Source organism: Xyrauchen texanus, chromosome 28, assembly GCF_025860055.1.
Source record: "Xyrauchen texanus isolate HMW12.3.18 chromosome 28, RBS_HiC_50CHRs, whole genome shotgun sequence".
NCBI lineage: Eukaryota > Metazoa > Chordata > Actinopteri > Cypriniformes > Catostomidae > Xyrauchen > Xyrauchen texanus.
Genome location: NC_068303.1, coordinates 8,767,494 through 8,783,945, shown reverse-complemented (window position 1 = coordinate 8,783,945; position 16,452 = coordinate 8,767,494). Strand labels below are relative to the sequence as shown.

Below are 16,452 nucleotides of genomic sequence, written 5' to 3'. Positions count from 1 at the left end.
CTTAAACTATTCAAAAAACGATAACTACATATGTTGAAATTAGTTAACAACATTAGTTAACATGAACTAACAATGAACAATACTTTTACAGCATTAATCTTGTTAATGTTAATTTCATTTTTAAATTCATTTTCAATACATTTTTAAAGTCAAAAGTTTTATGTTAACAGTACTTAATGCACTATGAACTAACATGAACTAACAATGAACAATTTAATTTTGTATTAACTAAGATTAACAAAGATTACTGTAATGCTATAAAAACATATTGTTCATTACCTAACAGTAGGTTGAAAAGAAAAATGACACTGTGAAATATTTAAATATGATTGTTAATATAAACTACTGTTTTCGCTCTAATTCGTCATCTATCATCTCAGTTGAGCAGCACAGACAGTTATTCATTTATTCGCTTTGGCGCCACCATCAGGTATAAGAGCTTTATGTTATGCTTTGTCTGATTCAAAGAATTGTTTACCACCATTTCAATCATCACTCTACGTTCACACCCGCTACTACAAATGGCCAAGGTAAGGATGCTTACCACAATGAGTAAGCCAATCAGAATGCTCCTTCCTTTAGCCATGCTATCAGATAATTAATGCATTATTAAAAGCTAAAACGGATATAGTCTGTTTAAAAAAATTAAGGTATGTAGACTGCCATGTTTACGTTACATTTGCCTTGTGCATTTATGTTAAGATTGTTGTCTTTGTTGGTCAGATTATTTAATTGCTGCTGTCCATTCCAGTGGGAAGGGTGACAGGTGAAGCCTTTGATGAAACTAGTAACTGGCAATCTTTTCTTTTTCTTTTTGTTGTATGTCAAAACAAGCTCTTCTGGCACTATGGTTCATTCTATGATTTAATGGGCATCAACATGCTTGGCTCAATATATGACAACCTGTAAATTGTGATATGAGCAATATTACTGTCCTAAATTTAAAGCAATTTGGTCCTGAAGTTCCCCACTGTGACATTGTTTCCATTGACTGGTGGGTTGTAAGGCAACAATTTACCTCAATAACATTTCCGCGACATTACACTCACCTGTACTGTATGTGTTTTGGGCACAGAGTTTAATAATGTGTATTACGTACAACTCTTTGATGCTTGCTCAGTCTCAAAGCACCAGGTTCATGATGCCTAATGCATTAACCAATGCTAAAAAATATATAATGTAAAGTGTTACCAAATGAAAAACCTATGTTGACATCTATATTAATTGGTTTTATTAAAGTCAAAAATATTTTGTAAAATATCTGAATGAAGGGGAGAGACTGCAGTAGATAATTGAATTTTGGGATACAATTCATTTTTATAACGTTGACCTTCCCAGCCTTAGACAAATGTAGTGAAGCCCAAATATCAACAACGCATGAGAACCTTTTTATTAATGGGTCAAAATTAACTAAACAAAACAACTAAACAAATTTGCTAGAAATAAAATTCCTAAATACTTCATGCCTTGCTTGGGCCATTGAAAGGCGCCAGGTTGGAAAGCTCTGGCAGCGCAAAATACTGTCAGAACAAGAGCTACCGATTTAGACAATTTCACCCTGTATCCTGAAAATTTGGTGAAGGAATTAAAAATGTGATGGAGACTAGGCATAGACCTGCTAGGGTCGGAGACAAATAATAATATATCATCTGCATAGAATAGAAGTTTATGCACCACACCTCCTGCTACAACACCAGGAAAATCATCCTCTTTTCTTATTGTGGCTGCTAATGTTTCCAGGGCAAGACAGAACAATAAATGGGAGAGGACAGCTTTGCCGCATTCCCCTACCAAAAGAAAAATAATCTGAAATGAATCCATTAGTTTGCACTTCAGCTAACTCTAAGAATTTGCTAATATCCTTATCAGTAGACAAAGTTGTAGAGCTATAAAGAACAAAATAGAATTCTTTAAAAGCTTTATTAATATCTGTTGCAGAAGTAAATATATTGCCTCCAGAAGACTTCACTGAAGGAATTGTGGAAAAAAAATGGTGGTCTTGCCCTGAATAACCAAAACATAACCTTCTATGACAGAATAGTATTGTACCTATATTTTAGCTGGGTAAGTTCTCTAAGACCATTGGATGACATTTGGCTCTTCAGCTCTGTTTCAGCAGTTTTAATACTCTTTTACAATTCTATGAATTCTTGTGCTTTGAACTTTTTAATGAATGAGGCATATTGTATGATCCGCTCCTAAGAACTGCCTTAAGCGCCTCCCATGCAACACCCACAGAGGGCACTGAGGACCAGTTGATTTCCACAAAAACATTGACTTTTGTCTTTAAAATTTTTTGAAATTCAGGGTATTGTAGAAGAGATGTACTGAAGCGCCATCTATATGATTTTCTTTGCTCTATATGCGGCAACATCTCTAAACACACCAAAGCATGATCTGAAACTAAAATGTACCCAATTGAGCAGTCAGTGGTAGATGGAATATGTGACTTAGATATGAGAAAAAAATCTATTCTAGAGTAAATCTTATGAACTGATGAAAAAAAAGGTGTTGTCTCTTTTAGATGGATTCAGAAGTCTTCACATCCTCTGAAGTGTCAACGTTGCTCTAAAGGGTCTACACACTTTTGCATTACTATGATTAAGTCTCCAAATCAAAACCTTATCATGAAGGATCCCAGACACCTTGCAGCTTCTCCTCTGGATCTATAAAAAAGTTCTGATCATCAGCGTTGGGTGCATAAATATTAGCCAAAATAAGTTCCCTATCTGTCACTCACTCGATGTTGACTCGATGTAGTGACACTAGGGGTTGCCCTTGGGAGCCACAAAAACCTCTGATCTTTGAGAAAATGCTAATGGGAATTAGCGAGTGAAATTTGCAAGCCACTCCCCCAGACATAAGGGTATAAAAGGAGCTGGCTCGCAACCACTCATTCAGATTTTTTCCTCAGAGCCGAGCATTTGTGTTCATCGAGCTGAATCCTCTGCTGTTCTATTCACCTCTAAAGAACTGTTGGGGTTTACGGTGCATTACAGCGGCTTCTCCCCCTCGTGCACTGGCGGAGTACAGAGAACACCCGTAGGCCCTTCGACAGTCTAAAATAGTATATTTTCCCTACTAAAAGAGTGGCACTGATGGAGTGCATCTTTTTTAAAGATGCCTTTCCGTTTGTGTTTAATTCCTGGTTGCGGTCATTAACCCTCTGTTTCTGATTGCCACGATCGCTGTCTTACGAGCACTGCCCACGTGGATACAGTGTTCGTGGACGGGTCATGTTCTCACTGCGAGAACATGACCATGGCAATGTTGCGGTCACGGATTTCCTTCATTAGAGGTATATATTATAGGTATATATTATTTATTTTATTTTGCTCGAAATAAACTTCAATCAATCAATCAATCAAGAGGGAAAGCCACCACAGCGGTTCCCGCCTCGGTCTTTCTACCTACGGGTTTGAGGCCACGTCGGTTGGCACTGGGGGTGATCTGGGGACCCCAATCGGAGCCGCTCCACCGGGTAACTCCCCACTGACCTCCCATTCCCCAGTAAGTTTGTTCTCCCTCATTCTGGGATGAGACTGTCGGCTCATCTCAGGGCGAGTTTGCGGTCTCATTCGGGGCTCACAAAGTGGATGAACTCTCGATAGCAGCATCAGAGAGCAGGCTGGTTCAGTCTGACGCCGAGGACTCGGCTGGGCTCCCACCTTCAGTGCGGTCGCCAGTCGCAGGCCAGTGCGGAGCTGATGGTCATGCTTGCTCGAGCGGCTGAAAGTGTCTGGCTGGAGAAGAACCCTCCACCCTGCCCTGAACCCTCGTGGCTTGATGATTGGGTCCTGGGTAGGATGTGATAGAGCCTGTCCCTCCAGCTGATATGAAGAAGGGGTTCTACAGCCCCTACTTTATCATACCAAAGAAAGGCAGTGGGTTGTGGCCAATCTTGGACCTGCGAGTACTGAACCGGGCCTTGCACAGACTCCCGGTCAAGATGCTAACTCAAAAATGCATTTTAGCGAGCGTTCGGCATCAAGATTGGATTGTGGTGGTAGACCTGAACTTTTGTGCATACTTTCACGTCTCAGATTTTACCTTGACACAGGCCCTTCCTGCGGTTGTTCTTCGAGAGCCAGGCATACAATACAGGGTCCTCCCCTTCGGCCTGTCCCTTTCACATCGCATCTTCATGAAAGTCGCAAAGGCAACCCTTACCCCGCTAAGGGAAGTGGGCATCTGCAACCTCAACTATCTCAAGGACTAGCTGATTCTAGCTCACTCTCGAGACTTGTTGTGTGCGCACAGGGACCTTGTCTCGGTTCTTCAGCGCAAAACCTGAATGAGTGGTTGCGAGCCAGCTCCTTTTATACCCGTATGTCCTGGGGATCTCAAAGATCAGAGGTGTTTGGGGCTCCCAATTTCAACCCCTAATGTCACTACATTGACACAACCTCTTGTTCCCTCCATCAGCGAACGGAGTTTACGAAAGTAGCCAAGACAATATCCTGACATACTTCACGAAGTTTGCTGCCACCATCAACTAGACCTCCGTCATGCTGATCCTGCGAGACGTCCGATGCGTGACATTCTGCCCTCCCAGCACAATTTAACAAACAAAACTATTACAGTTCTCACCTGTTAATATTGCTTAAAAGGATAATTATAGCAAAGTTTAAGCGGAGCTCGCCTTTAAGCGGCCAACTTTCACATAGCATCACATGACTGGAATAGCACATTCTGGATGCAAAATGCTAATGGCAGTGATAAATTATTCACCGGCTAATCTGTCTGAAGAGGCACTGGAATGTGGAATAGCCTCATCATGGACCTACATTAATATTCAGTCAACAGGCCTCTCTCCAAACTGCCCATGCTCTCCGCAAAGAAGTGATGTCTAAATGAGAGGTTTCAAGAGGCTGCTTCTGAAAATGAACTATGGCTCTGCACAGATTTGTTTGTGATAAATGGACAGAGACAATTTTACAACACAATGGCTGTTTGCTGCTCAGTTATCTGTGATAGTGCTGTCACAATAGTTTTAAATGTCCAGAATGTGCTTCTCCTATTTTAGGTTGAAAAGGAATGAAAAGACTTGAAATATCTAGCATTGCAATAAACTGCTAAAATGCTTAGTTTCAAATGTTACTTCCACATTTAACAAACAATAACATACAAATAATAGCACTATACTATTACATAGACTGTAAAAAGATCTTCTTGCTATTACCTAATGTAGCCAGGTTGATTCAGTCTTAATAAAGGAATAGTTCACCCAAAAATAAAACTTCTGTAATCTCAATATGACATCAATTTTGGTCTGTTACTCACATAGAGCTATAATTTGTCTTCAGAAGTCATGGAATATAGCAGACATAGTAACATGAACTACTTTAATGGTGCTTTTGTGTCTTTTATGAAGCTTGAAAGCGCCAGTACCCATATTTAATTAATAAAACCAGTTCATTTCTGTGATTCCACATGATCGATCATTGCATTGACTCATTTTGTGCAATTAGCCAAAGATATGGATTGTTTGAGGTTCAATCAAAGCACTCACTGTGTCTCCATAATTAAAACAATAAATGACACCTTAATTGAGTATATTAAGCATACTTAATTCTTAATTTCCATGCAGACTGTGTTTCCTTGCATTAGATCATTGGGTCAGCTGCCATTCATGTAACTCACAAAGAGACTAGCAAATGTTAGATGTGAGAGGAATTTCTGTACCTTATCAATGGCACAAATGCAGTTTTGATCATTGTTGAAACCCAGATACAGTCTTCATAAACATTGTATATTCTGTGTTCCTTTGTTTCATATCCAAATGTTAGTAATACAACTGAACACATAGCTTCCAGTAATATCAACTGAAGCCTGTCCATAAGTGATAAGTTGAGAATAGTTTGAAGATGAATGAAGGTGCAGATTTAAAGAATACATTATAAAATACTTAATTATTCTATAAAAACAGAATGAATAGATTAGAAACAGTTAGTTGTGTTACCTGTAGGCCCTCAATAGCCAATCTCAGCATGCTTGGAGTTAGCTTGGAAGCTTGCTTGAAAGTGAAGTTACTCCAGTCAATGATCAAGACAAATCCGTTAACTTGTAGCTCAGGGTCTTCTATCATTGTCTCCAGAGAAAGTAAGATAGCTCGCAGAATATCCACAAAAGTGTACCTGCAGATAAGCACAAGCATTTAGGGAGGTTTCCAAACAACCGCTGAAGGGATAGTTTATTCAAAAATCTGAATTCTGTCATCATTTACTCACCCTCTTGTTGTTCCAACCCTGTTTGACTTTCTTCCATGGAACACAAAAGAAGTTAGTCAGAATGTCACCACTAACTTTCATTGCATTTTTTTTTTCTTTTTTTTTTACAATGAAAGTAAATTGTGACTGAGGCTAGCATTCAGGTCTGTGACAGCATGAAGGCAAATAAATGATGACAGAATTTTTACATTGGGTAAACTATCCCTTTAAATCAAGCAGGTAAAAAAGTGTCTTCTCATACAACAGTTACCTAGTAGGCTGCTTAATGTTGATCACCTCTACACATGTCATTCTACACCACCAATTAAAGAAAGACTTGTGTTTTAGGGGGAAATAAATGTGTTATTTGTTAAAGTTTGAATAGAAAGCTCAAGTTTTTCTTTAATGCTTGTATAAATCAAGCAAATAAGGCACTTGACTTGACCCTTGTGCTTTTTACATATTATTCCAATGAGAGGATGCCAAGAGCCCTGCCATCCGAGGCAATGGTATGACTAAAGTGGATTCAGAGGACGTTTGATATAAGCATTGTGTACTCGCAGGATTAAAGAGCGTAGACTGAAATCTAACATTAGAGGCAGACTGTTGAATAACCATGCTTCTCACAAAACATTATATAAATGTAATTCACACTAACACACTAACATGATATGATTTTTAAAGAGTGAGCGTAATGCATACATTTGGTACAGTGGGCCTTAATTAAAGTTATTTGAACACTTAAGACACACAACATTATGAATGCCATTGCATTGGATTTAAAATATAAAATCAAGTGTTATCTGCAAACAAATAATGCTAGATCTTTTCTTAGAACTTACTTTTCTGAGCAATCACTTTTGCAATTACTTGGTCAAAGTCATATTTTAGAGGATGTATGAAGTCAGTTTTCCTAAAGTTCACACAGGTGTCCTAGCAGAGTAACTACATATGTAGTTCATCACATTAACATTGTATGACCCTGCGTATACATACGTGGACATTGTTGTTCTTAGGCTTTGCTATAGACAACGAATAATTTACATTTATTAAACTGACTGATCTCAATTCAGAAGAATGTGGGTTGTCAGTAAAGGGTTAAACTTCTGACGCATGGAGTCATGTGACAAAACAACATTGTGCCGACCACTGCGGAGTTTGTCTATGGGAGAAATGGCAAACAAAACTACATCTAGTAATAAACCTAATTAAGTTTTTACATTGAAACCTGTTTGAGTCAGAAGATCATCTAGTTTCATCTGATCTGCCTTTTTTTATTATTTGATAATAATTTGTATATTTAATATGTACTATAGCACTTTTTTCTTTCTTAGAAATACTATATTTACGGTACATATCACACTGAGCATCAATGGGTTCATCCAAAAGCTGAAAATTAGGCTTTATCTGGAGTTAGGATGAAAATAAGGTACATTTTGAACTGTTCTGAGACCATTGAAGACAGACAACACACTGTAGGTTAATTCATTCACTAAATAGAGAGAAAGGGATCAAGCTAGCCACCTATTGCTCTCTATGAAGCCAAGTGCATTCAATACAAACTTCCTATTTAAAGTTCAGTTTCAGGCTGCAGATGATGTTTGGACCACTCAACATGTTTGGCAGACATGGGACAATAGTAACCAGTACCTACATTCAGAGTTTATAATGTATCATTTGATTTTAACATGGTTGCCATTGATTTGATGATGCTGTCATTACTTCAGAATCAGAATCATTTGTGCTAATTTCTTATGTAATGTCTATAACATCTCAAAAACATGAATAACCAACATTCCTGGAAACACAATAAACAATTTGACAAAAAAAAACTATGACTTTTTATAGCTTGGTATTATTTAAAATTACACAACTTAGTCCCACTGTCCACATATGTTCCCATAAAATTTGTGGAAATCTATTTTCTCTTGAAATGTAAAAACTACAATTTATTTTGCATGTTTATTAGGTGCTACTAGTTACAAATCAAAAAGGGAAGTGGAAAATGCACACGCTTACAGGGTCTTACAGTTAGGTTACAGTAAGTATGGACTGACAAACAAACAGAGAGTCCAAATACTTTTTGACTGTACAGTATTTCTATTGTTTTATCATTTAAAACCCAGTGAAATGTTCTGCTTGAAATGTATACTTGTTTTATGTAATTATTTAATGCAAAACATTCATATATTTTTAAGTGTGACTTGAACTGTCCAAATACTATTTGGGGCAATATAGAATATTTTACTGAGGTTCAACACTTCTTGAATTTGGGGTATAACCTCAGGCTCATATAGATATTCAAAGGGTGAATCATAATGATTGCATTTGAAACTTTAGGTCACATTTAAGGTCACACACAATAGTGTTTATGTTGGCCAGAAGAAAATATTATATGTCAAATGTCAAAATATAAATTATGACCCTAACAAGTGTTTCATACATTTGATCTCATCTTCCTCCCTCCTGCTGTTGTACAGGATATGTTTACATCATATGTTTGGTCAGCTGTTATGATATTCACACGCTGTAGCCGACATCACCCCTCCCGTTTGTACCATCTGATGTACAATGCTTAGTGGAAAAATAATGACAAAATAATGCAAGGTATAAAACTTTTTTTCTCTCGACTCAAACACAAAAATGGGTAAACAAAGGCAAAGTTTAAGATTAGCTTAACAAACAGGGTTGATACTAAAACGCAATATTGCATTTTATTTCATTTTAGCTGTAGCTTTAACACAAAAGTGTTTTATATTCTTTACTTTTAACAAAGATATCAAAGTGTCTTTCTAAACAATACATTCAAGATGTGCCACAAACCAACTTACATATTAATTTTAAGAGGATGAATAAATGGTTTAACATAGAAAAAGTTTAGCATTAGTTTAACAAACAGGTTTATGTTAATAAAACACAATAATTCATTTAATTTAGATTTAGCAATAGCTCTCACATAAAAGTCTTACGTTTTTACTTTTAACAAAGAGAAAAATATGTTTCTAAAACAATGGATATTGGCTGTGAAGCAAACTCATTCAGATTGTCCCTTTTAAAGATGATGAATAACCTAGAAAACGTTTAGCATTAGTTTAACAAACAGGGTTATGACACTAAAACACAATAATGTCTTTAATTTAAATTTAGTTGTCTTTAACACTTGTATCTTTAAGTTTGTTCATTTTTACTGCTCCCCGGACGCAGTTCCCTCGCCTCCGACCCCACAACTTCTCAGCCCCAGCAGGCCAGCGCTGACGAGTTCCGAAGACGCCTCTCTAGGACCTCTTCCTCAGTCTCTAACCCACCCCCTGCCGGGTGCGCGGAGCAAGGTAAGTGCTTTGAGTCTTTGCTCCCCCCTGCCGCGAAGCCCCGCCTGCTATGTCAAAAGCGATCGTCCCGTTAGTGCCCCTCGCACGGAGTTTGGATGCGTGGCTTTCACTTCCCAATCCATCGCGCTGGCTGGCCAGGACCATCTGACTCGGCTACTTGATTCAGTTCACCCTGCTCCTGCCTCGTTTCAGCGTTGTTCACACCAATTCCGTGCACGGCGAGAAAGCCAGCGCCTTACGAGCAGAGATCATGACCCTGCTCCTCAAGGATGCAATAGAGTCCGTCCCTCCAGCAGAGATGGAGAAGGGTTATTACAGCCCTTACTTCATCGTACCCAAAAAACAATGGTGGGTTGCAACCAATTTTGGACCTGCGAGTTCTCAACCGGGACTTACACAGACTCCCGTTCAAATTGCTCATGCAGAAACAGATTCTTACCTGCTTTTGACAGCTAGATTGGTTTGCGCGGGTAAACCTGAAGGACGCATACTTCCACGTCTCCATTCTGCCTCGACAACGACCCTTCTTACGGTTCGCGTTCGACGGCCAGGTGTATCAGTACAAGGTCCTCCCCTTCGGTCTGTCCCTGTCCCCTCGCTTCTTCATGAAGATCGCAGAGGCAGCTCTTGCCTCGCTAAGGGAAGTGGGCAACCACATACTCAACTACATATCCTGGCTCACTCTTGAGAGTTTCTGTGTGCTCACAGGGACCAGGTGCTCAGGCACCTCAGCCATCTAGGGCTTCAGGTCAACTGGGAAAAGAGCAAGCTCATCCCGGATCAGAGCATCTCTTTTCCCGAGATGGGCATGGCGCCACGGCACATGTCGTGTGACAATCACCCCTTCAGATTTTCAACTCTTGGACAGACCTCTGCTTTCTGCTGACCGGAGTCCCCTTGCAGCAGGTGTCCAGACATGTAGTGGTGACCACAGACACCCCTTGACAGGGTTGGGTCACCATGTGCAACGGGCACGCTGCAGCTGGACCCCAGGAGCATTTGCACATCAAATGTGCATTTGCACATCAACTGCCTAGAGTTGTTGGCTGTAGCACACATAAATCATCAAGGCAGCGTGTGCTCTCATCATATGTCACAACTCGCCCACCATCTCCTCCTTTGGAGTCAGCCACGACTCAGGTCGCTGCGCGCCACTCACATCCCTGGCAACCGCAACACGACAGTGGACGCCCCCAGATGGTCCAGCTGATATGGGACTAATTCGGCAAGGCACAGGTAGATCTCTTTGCCTCCCAAGACAACTCCCACTGCCCGCTCTGGTACTCCCTGATAGGAGCTCCTCTTGGGACAGATGCGCTGGCACACAGCTGGCACAGGGGGCTGCGCAAGTACGCATTTCCCCCAGTGAGACTTTTTGCACCGGTGCTGTGCAAGATCGGGAGGACGAGGAACAGGTCATCCTGGTGGCCACTTCTCGGATCTTACGCTCCTCGCGACAGCACCTCCCCTGAGGAAGGACCTTCTTTCTCAGGGACGGGGCACCCTCAGGCACCCGCACCCAGACCTCTGGAACCTCTACATCTGGCCCCTGGACAGGATGCGGAAGATCTGGTGGATCTACCACCTGCAGACGTAGACACGATCAACCAAGCCAGAGCTCCCTCCACCAGGCAACTTTAAGCCCTAAAGTGGCGCTTGTTCGCAAATTGGTTCTCTTCTTCGAAGAGGTGCGCAGTTCGGTCAGTGCTTTCATTCCTGCAGGAGAGGCTGGAGGCTGTCCCCCTCCACCTTCAAGGTGTATGTAGCTGATATCGCAGCCCACCACGACGCAGTAGATGGCAAGTCCCTAGGTAAGCACGACTTGATTATCATGTTCCTGAAAGGCGCCCGGAGACCGAACCCTCCCCGGCCTAGCCTGTTCCCCTCCTGGGATCTCTCTGTGGTCCTCTTGGGCCTTCAGAGACCCCCCTTCGAGCCACTTGATTCAGTTGAGCTCAAGGCCCTCTCCCTGAAGACGGCCCTCCTGATCGCGTTAGCCTCCATCAAGAGTGTTGGGGACCTGCATGTGTTCTCTGTCAGCGACACCTGCCTGGAGTTCGGTCCGGCATATTCTCCATTTCCCACATACAGCTTCACAACCCTCGTGGTGTATTTGCCACAAATTACCTCCCCCTAGACTGGGCAGGATGTGGCCTCCACAGGGTCTTTTCCCCCTGAAAGAATAGGACCAGGAAATAGGACCTTCCCCGATGCATTTCATAGTGTTAAGATTGACCGCTTCACTTCCTATGTGAGAGACGTAGTGAGCGAAAAGGCACGGCTGCCGGGCTTGCTCCCATGCTAGTCATGTAGCACCTGTCCCTCCCCTTCAGGGGTGCAGGGAACCTAAGGTCTGTATGTGACACCTCTTTGGGGGCGTTGGGGAGGGCTATGTGCAGCCGAAACAGTTGCTTCTAGCACGCAGTTGCCTGCTTGCACCTGTCTCGGCAGTTCACGTAACATGGTCAGTGCGTGGCGTTTTTATATGGGACCCCTTGTTTCACTTCATTCGACACAACATCGAGTGAGTGACAGAAGGGGAACGTCATGGTTACTGTTGTAACCTCCGTTCCCCGAGGGAAGGAACGAGACGTTGTGTCCCTCCTGCCACAGCACTAGACCTACCACTGTAAACGGCCGTACCTTATTTTCGGCTCCTCAGTCCAAAATCTTGACTGCCCCGCTTCCCTTTACACCTGTATGTCTGGGGCTGTCTGCCAACTTGACATTGGCCTTTTCTTAGGTTCAGAGGTACATTTGGCATCCCAGGAAGACCCCTTGTGTCACTTCATTCGACACATCGTCTCGTTCCTTCCCTCGGGGAACGGAGGTTACAAAAGTAACCATGACATTTTCCCCTCTTTTTTTCTTCAAAGCAAAATGTTATTTAACTGTTTTAAAACATTCTTCATTGTTTTACTCACTGTATTTTAATACAGTAATATATTTAAATGCTTAAACATTATACTTATACTTATGTTCAGATAGATAGACTAAGAAGGAGCTGATCGAATGTTTGTTGGCTAATAAATAAATAAATCTGGTACTATGGCAAATTATTTTATTCCAGGTTTGGTGAAACGTTTATTGTGGTTCAGTCAATGGACGTCAAAGGTAATGTGCCTGCATAGAACGACTAATCACTGTCAATTTGATATTATAATGATAATTACAAAATGTGTGTGTGTAAAAACTGACAGCTTTGTAAACTAGAAACAACCACAACATTTAAATAAACAACTATTTACAATTGAGAATAAATCTACAACCAACAAAAATCTATTTGTGGCAATAGAAGAACTTTTGTGAGTAAATGCAGTCCTGTAAACATATTACTTAATCAGTTATTGGTAGAAGTTTAGTTATTTTCTTGAAATAAAAATGAGTAAAGCTAAGATCCTGTAGTTAAGATCAGTTGTCATCACAACAGTTCAGATTTTCTGTTTTACAAGTTTCTGACTGTGGGGTTTGATCCAGGAATGAGTAAGTCAATACCAAAAATATGGGTGTCAAAGTAAACTCAGCCTTTGCATTTGTGTGACACCCCTCTGACTTAACAGTAACATGAATGTATAGTTTTAGGGTAAGAATTAGTGTTAGAATGCCTAATGTGTGCGTAACAGAATAATTGTATTGTTTTCCAGTATGCTAGCATCCCGTTTCTTTGTAATGTTCACACCTGAATTTACATGGGAGTTTATGATAACTGAGTATTCCATAAAACATTTTGAATTTTTACTATTAATTATGCAAGTGATTTTCAAAAACCTTTCTCTTCTATAAAAAAAATTATATTTAATTTTTGTCCTGTATTAAAGAGGGTAATACTTAATTAGCAACATATCTCTGCCTTCATGGATCACAACATTACATGGAGCACTTGATGGACAAAAAGAAAATCTTTTTGTCTTTTACCTTTGCTTGTGTTCTCTAAATTAAATATAGTCAGTCAATTTACACTATAGGTAACATACACATCAGAGCATGGGAATATCATACCAGCTGACCAAACATATGATGTAAACATATCCTGTACAACAGCGGGAGGGAGGAATTGCAGATCAAAGGTATGAAACACCTGTTAGGCTCATAAATCATATTTTGACATTCGATATATAATATTTTCTTCTTTGGCCAATACAGCACACAGTAATACACTTAGCAATATAATGCAAGCTATATATGACTATAAAGCAGCTTATCATTATTATTACTCCTAATTCTAATTTGTTGTTTAACAGACACTTTTATCCAAATCTATTTACAGTAGCCTACTTTTATTACATGTAAATTTTCCATCGATTAGACTAACTAGTGATGAAGTGCTTTACTCAAGAACACAATGGGAATAGTTTTTGGTTACCAACTTAGATCTTTAACCACTAAACTACACCATAAATAAAGCAGGCTATAAATTAAACAAATTAACGTAAAATATGTGTAACGTTCACTGTAGTAAAGACCAACATTTCACTTTAATTTAGCACGTCCATAATGGGTACACGTCATGCTCTAGAGAACAGTGAATGATGAGTGGTGCTAAAACAGACAGCACTGAGACTGCGCGTCATTGCGCACAATTAGCCAAAATCCAATAGCACCTCACCTGCTCTGATCCCAGTTCGCTGCGAATAGAACCAGTATCTTCCTCCCGTACCTATCCAAATTCGACAGAACCCCGGGAAATCCATCCTTCAGAGCCTGTTTAATGCCCGGATCGGTGGCTTTCAAGTTCTTGAACATATCCAGGTTCTGTTGGCGATACTCAAAGTACTGGGCCAGGAGGCGGAAGGCCTCGAAATGGTTAAATTTCCGTGCTCTGAGAAAGCGCAGGATGAATGCGTCGTCTGTCCTGAGAAAGCCAATGTCTGGACGGGTGATGATCATGTCCCTCACCTCCTGGATGTCCTGATGCAAAGTGTCGGGGTTCTCCTTTAGCTCCACCTTGGCTTTCTCCAGGGTTTCTGGAGAGAGGCCTGCTTGTAAATGAGTCATTGTCCTTCACTGGATCAAGGCTATATATAATTAACTGTACTATGTACTATGTATATTATAATTGATCATGAAAAATGCCAACCATAAAGAGCCCTCTCACTGCAGTGATTTCAAATAAAAACCTGACTTTGGAGATGGTCCTGAGTATAAGCTATGACACTGTTAGTTAAGTCCTTGTGAGTTTTACCTGTATTGTGAGTTATTACTGTAACATAATTCACATACATTCACCCATCAATTGTATGTATGGCTTAAGCAGGCTGACATCGTGCGCGTGTGTATATATGATCAATCTGGTGACGCTTGTTCATTAAATCGACCACAAAATCCATTCCGTTATTCCATTCCACCCCGAAAACCTCAAAAATACGACCACCAGAAGCTCTACTCTATCCTATCATCATCATGCGGCACCCTGCAGCATCTCTTGTCATAAGTCTCCATTTAACACGCATTGCAAATGTTGGCATAAATTGGAGTACGAGCATCATCAGGACGCACGATTCCAGTCTTTCTCCAACGCTAAATTTCCATCCGGTATGTCCTTCAAGAGGAGACGATACGGTCTCCAGGTCCTTATGGTTCCGGTGATGTGGTGGATGGTTTACGTCAGTGCCGCTGCTGTGGCTTTGCTTTGTTGCTGATGAGAGTGACTTCAAGCCATCGCTTAGGTGATACAGTCTGTCCGTCATCACATGGCGGAGGAGGGCAGAGCGTTAGCTCTGTATCCTCCAGAGAACCAGCAAAAAAAAAAAAAAAAAAAAAAGGTGGGGTGGGGTGGGGTGGGGTTTGGGGGGTGTTTTTCGTTATTTATTTTGCTTTGTTTTGTTTTGTATTTGGCATTTGGCAATTTATTTCATCCATCAAACAATGATTGTACATATTTTTATTGGAAAACAGAATTGTAATAAAAATTATTATCATTATTATTATATAAAATAATAATAATTATAAATCTTATTGTGGTAAAATAATAATTAAAAACAAAATAATTATAATAATAACATAAAATAATTAAATTGTCACATAAATAATAATAATACTCTTATATTATTATTGTTATTTATTATTGTTATTATAATTATAACAATATATGGTATTATTATTATTTTAGCATATTGGCTACCTCAAACCAAATTACCCTACAAAACCTAGACATTTGTCAGTATAAATGAATTTCAGATATATACATATTGTGCAAAAGTTTTATGCAAAGATGATGCTTTACAAAAACATTTGTCTTAATATGGTTATTTACAGTATATCTTCAACTTTAGTGTTTCAATAGGAAATGTAAATTTGAGACTTCCAAACCTTCCTTTTGCAAATACAATAGAATTGAATAGAAGAAACAGCGAGCCCTGCAACAGATGGTATTACATCTAGGATTACAGGAAGAGACAGAATCTGTTGAATAGAAGAATTGTGGTGAATTCTCCAAGAAGCTTGGAACATTTTATCAGCCTTACAACCAATAAAAACTGTGTCCCGGTGTACCTAGGATGCTAGGTGCTGTTTTGAAGGCAAATGTGGTCACAACAAATATTGATTTAGCATTTATTATGTTAACTTTATTTGACATTTATCGATAAATTAAAACAATTTATGGCATTATTTTTGAAGACATCCTCACTATGCAAAATGTTTCACAAGTGCCTAAAACTTTTGCATAGTACTTTATATACACTGATGAGCCAAAATATTATGACCACTCACAGGTTAAGTGAATAACATTGATCATCTCCTAACAAGGCCACATGTCAAGGTCAGGGTAAATTAGATGGTAAGCAAACAATTAGTTCTAATAGTCAAAGTGTTGAATGCAGGAGAAATGGGCAGGACTAAAGACCTGAGCGACTTTGACAAGAAAAAAATTGTTATGGCCAGACGACTGGGTCAGAGCATCTCTGAAATGGCAA

The 16,452-nt window shown here is 40.0% G+C and overlaps 1 protein-coding gene across 1 annotated transcript in view; it reads right to left on the bottom strand.

Annotated features, from left to right (window-relative positions):
- Positions 1-15,209, bottom strand: part of LOC127622074 (clavesin-2) — a 34,412-nt gene extending 19,203 nt beyond the window's left edge. Inside the window, exons 1-2 of the mRNA XM_052096002.1 lie at positions 14,145-15,209; positions 5,963-6,137 (exon numbers count right to left, since the gene is read on the bottom strand). Of these exons, the coding sequence (XP_051951962.1) occupies positions 5,963-6,137; positions 14,145-14,533 (564 nt within the window). The 5' untranslated portion in view covers positions 14,534-15,209. The remainder of the gene's footprint in view (positions 1-5,962; positions 6,138-14,144) is intronic.
- Between the last annotated feature and the right edge of the window lie 1,243 nt (positions 15,210-16,452).